Raw genomic sequence first — 2,289 nt, 5'->3', positions numbered from 1 at the left:
GGATACAGCATTTAAAACTTTCATTAGGGAAATCACCTGTGCACTCACTGTTATCAGCTGCAGCATAAACTCTCGTACATGTATTCACTAAGGAACACAGGGATTGTTACTGGCTCAAACCACTGGTCTCTTGTCTTACCTGCTGCCACTACCCAAGGCACATGAACCGGCACCTGGCTTGGCTGTAGTTTGTGCCCACATTAGTGAGTTCTGATGCTTCGATGCTTCAGTCTTGATGATGACAACCTCTCAGAGGTGTTTTGGAGCTGCATGCCTTTAGGAAAATAAAATCAGTTTCAGATCCTGCTAGTTGCCCATCCTGTCTTTTTTGCTGACAGAGAGAGGCTTGACCGGTCTCCTCTGAATCTCCATAATGAAATCAGGGTATAGTAGAATCCAGCTACTTTGCAGGGTTAGGTCCCTTTGCTCCTGAGTAGATGAGGATTTTCAAACTAACCAGGGGTATATATACCTGCAGCGAGCATCTGTGTGGGATAATCTCTTCTCTGTGGTTTTTATTTCAAGGACCACTGCTGTTCCCGTTAGCTGCGTGAGACCACTGATGAGCTCCAGTTGATCAGAGGAACCTTGCCCTTCAAAAGCAGGGTTGTCAAAAATCTGACCCGCAGAACCGCATCATCTAGCTCCCAGTGCTGCCCCTGGGACTTGAGTTTGTCCACATGTTGTACAAAATGCATACCTGACCAACCACATGCACAGGGCCCAGGATGTATGCCCCACATGGCACCCACTTTAGCTAGCCCAGATCCCATGCTGCAAGTAGCACCTGCTCCGGCTCATCCGGGTCCCACACTTCATGGGATGCCCTCTAGCCAGTCCAGGATGGATGCTTCCTGGGTCCTAGATTGGCTAAAGTGGGTGCTGTGCATGGCACACATCCTGGACCACATCCTGGGATGAGCAGTATGGGTCCTGGCTCCAGGGAGAGGTGGGACTGCGGGCCTAGTCTGGGCCAGGGGCCAGCCCTGCACCACTCATCCAGCCCATGGAGCGACATGAGTTTGACATCCCTGATTTAAAGTAAAAGCTGCATCCAACAGCTAAGCAGCTTGTCCTTAATTTAACAACTCACTGGCCACATCTACACAAGAAGCTGACTGTGCAGTCATTACTGCAGTCGTTTAGTACTTCCATACTTGTGCATACATGTACTAAATGACTGCACAGAGCCAGTTACCATTCAGTACCATTGCTGAACGCCTTTGAGGTGACGCTGATTGCACAGTTGCTCGTTACAACCACGCAGTAGTGTTGTGTCAAGCTTCATACTCTAGTGCGCAGTTGTAACGAGCTAGTGTGCAGTCAACATCTCGTGTAGATGCAGCCACTGTGAATTGAGTTGTCAACCACCTGGATATGAATGATCCAAGTTCTACTGGAGCAATTATACCTAGTGCCAGACGGATTTCCCCCCATCCCAAGCTTCTGCATGACTGGGTTGCCAAAATTAGGGGTTTTTCTTTTAATTTGTCAAACTTAAAGTTTAATTTTAATTGTTTTATTTTTAAGAGCATCCGAACATTACATAAAAGACTTATTTTTATGTTGAAATGACTGTGTATTGTTGCATTTTTCAGTGAAATCCTGTTTCCCTCATTTTCAGATATGAACTGCGGATCCGTTATTTACCCAAAGGATTTTTGAATCAGTTCACTGAGGACAAGCCAACACTAAATTTTTTCTATCAGCAGGTAAATGTATTTTCCTGTTGTTTATTGTGTCATTTTTAGTTTGTGAAAGTTTGTTTTAATGAAAGGAGTAAGTGGCAGCAGCAGTAGAAATACACAAAACATTGTAGCACATGTGGAAATGGAAAAGAGTGATATTTTTCTTCCTACAAAGTGATGAGTAATGTTTTGTCAATGGGATGTTTTGGCAAATATTTTCACAACTTGGATGAAATGTGTAGTTGGCTCTTTCATTCCTGTTTCTCACTTTATTGGATGATTCGTTTCCTTTATTCTTGGAAGCGTAACTAAGTGAGTTGTATTTACATCTGTGTAATTATTCTGCAGCCCAAATACATCAGGGTATTTTCAAGTGTCCTCCTAGAATTCACTTCTTGCTATTTAGCAGTGATCTTGAAAAAGATGCATGAAGAAATAGCCATTACAGCAGTCATTAATCCCTCAAGCTTTATTTTCAGATCTGAGGTCTTGTTTGTGTGCTTACCTGAGGCCAATTCTCATGTGTGGATGTTAGAAGTGAAGCACTAGAAAATCTCTGTTTCAATGTCTGAATTTCAAAGTAGGTGCTGAAAATGGATAT

General features: G+C 43.6%; 1 protein-coding gene across 6 annotated transcripts in view; it reads left to right on the top strand.

Moving 5' to 3' along the window:
* PTK2 (protein tyrosine kinase 2) overlaps positions 1-2,289 on the top strand; it is a 463,084-nt gene that overhangs the window by 225,254 nt on the left and 235,541 nt on the right. For all 6 annotated transcript variants that reach the window (XM_019528216.1, XM_019528218.1, XM_019528213.1 and 3 more), the window contains one exon: positions 1,625-1,712. In XM_019528216.1, coding sequence (XP_019383761.1) covers positions 1,625-1,712 — 88 coding nt within the window. The remainder of the gene's footprint in view (positions 1-1,624; positions 1,713-2,289) is intronic.

This window comes from Gavialis gangeticus, unplaced genomic scaffold (assembly GCF_001723915.1).
Source record: "Gavialis gangeticus isolate Ggan-Ray unplaced genomic scaffold, GavGan_comp1, whole genome shotgun sequence".
NCBI lineage: Eukaryota > Metazoa > Chordata > Crocodylia > Gavialidae > Gavialis > Gavialis gangeticus.
Note: the sequence above shows the minus strand (reverse complement) of the source record. Positions and strands in the feature narration are given on the sequence as shown.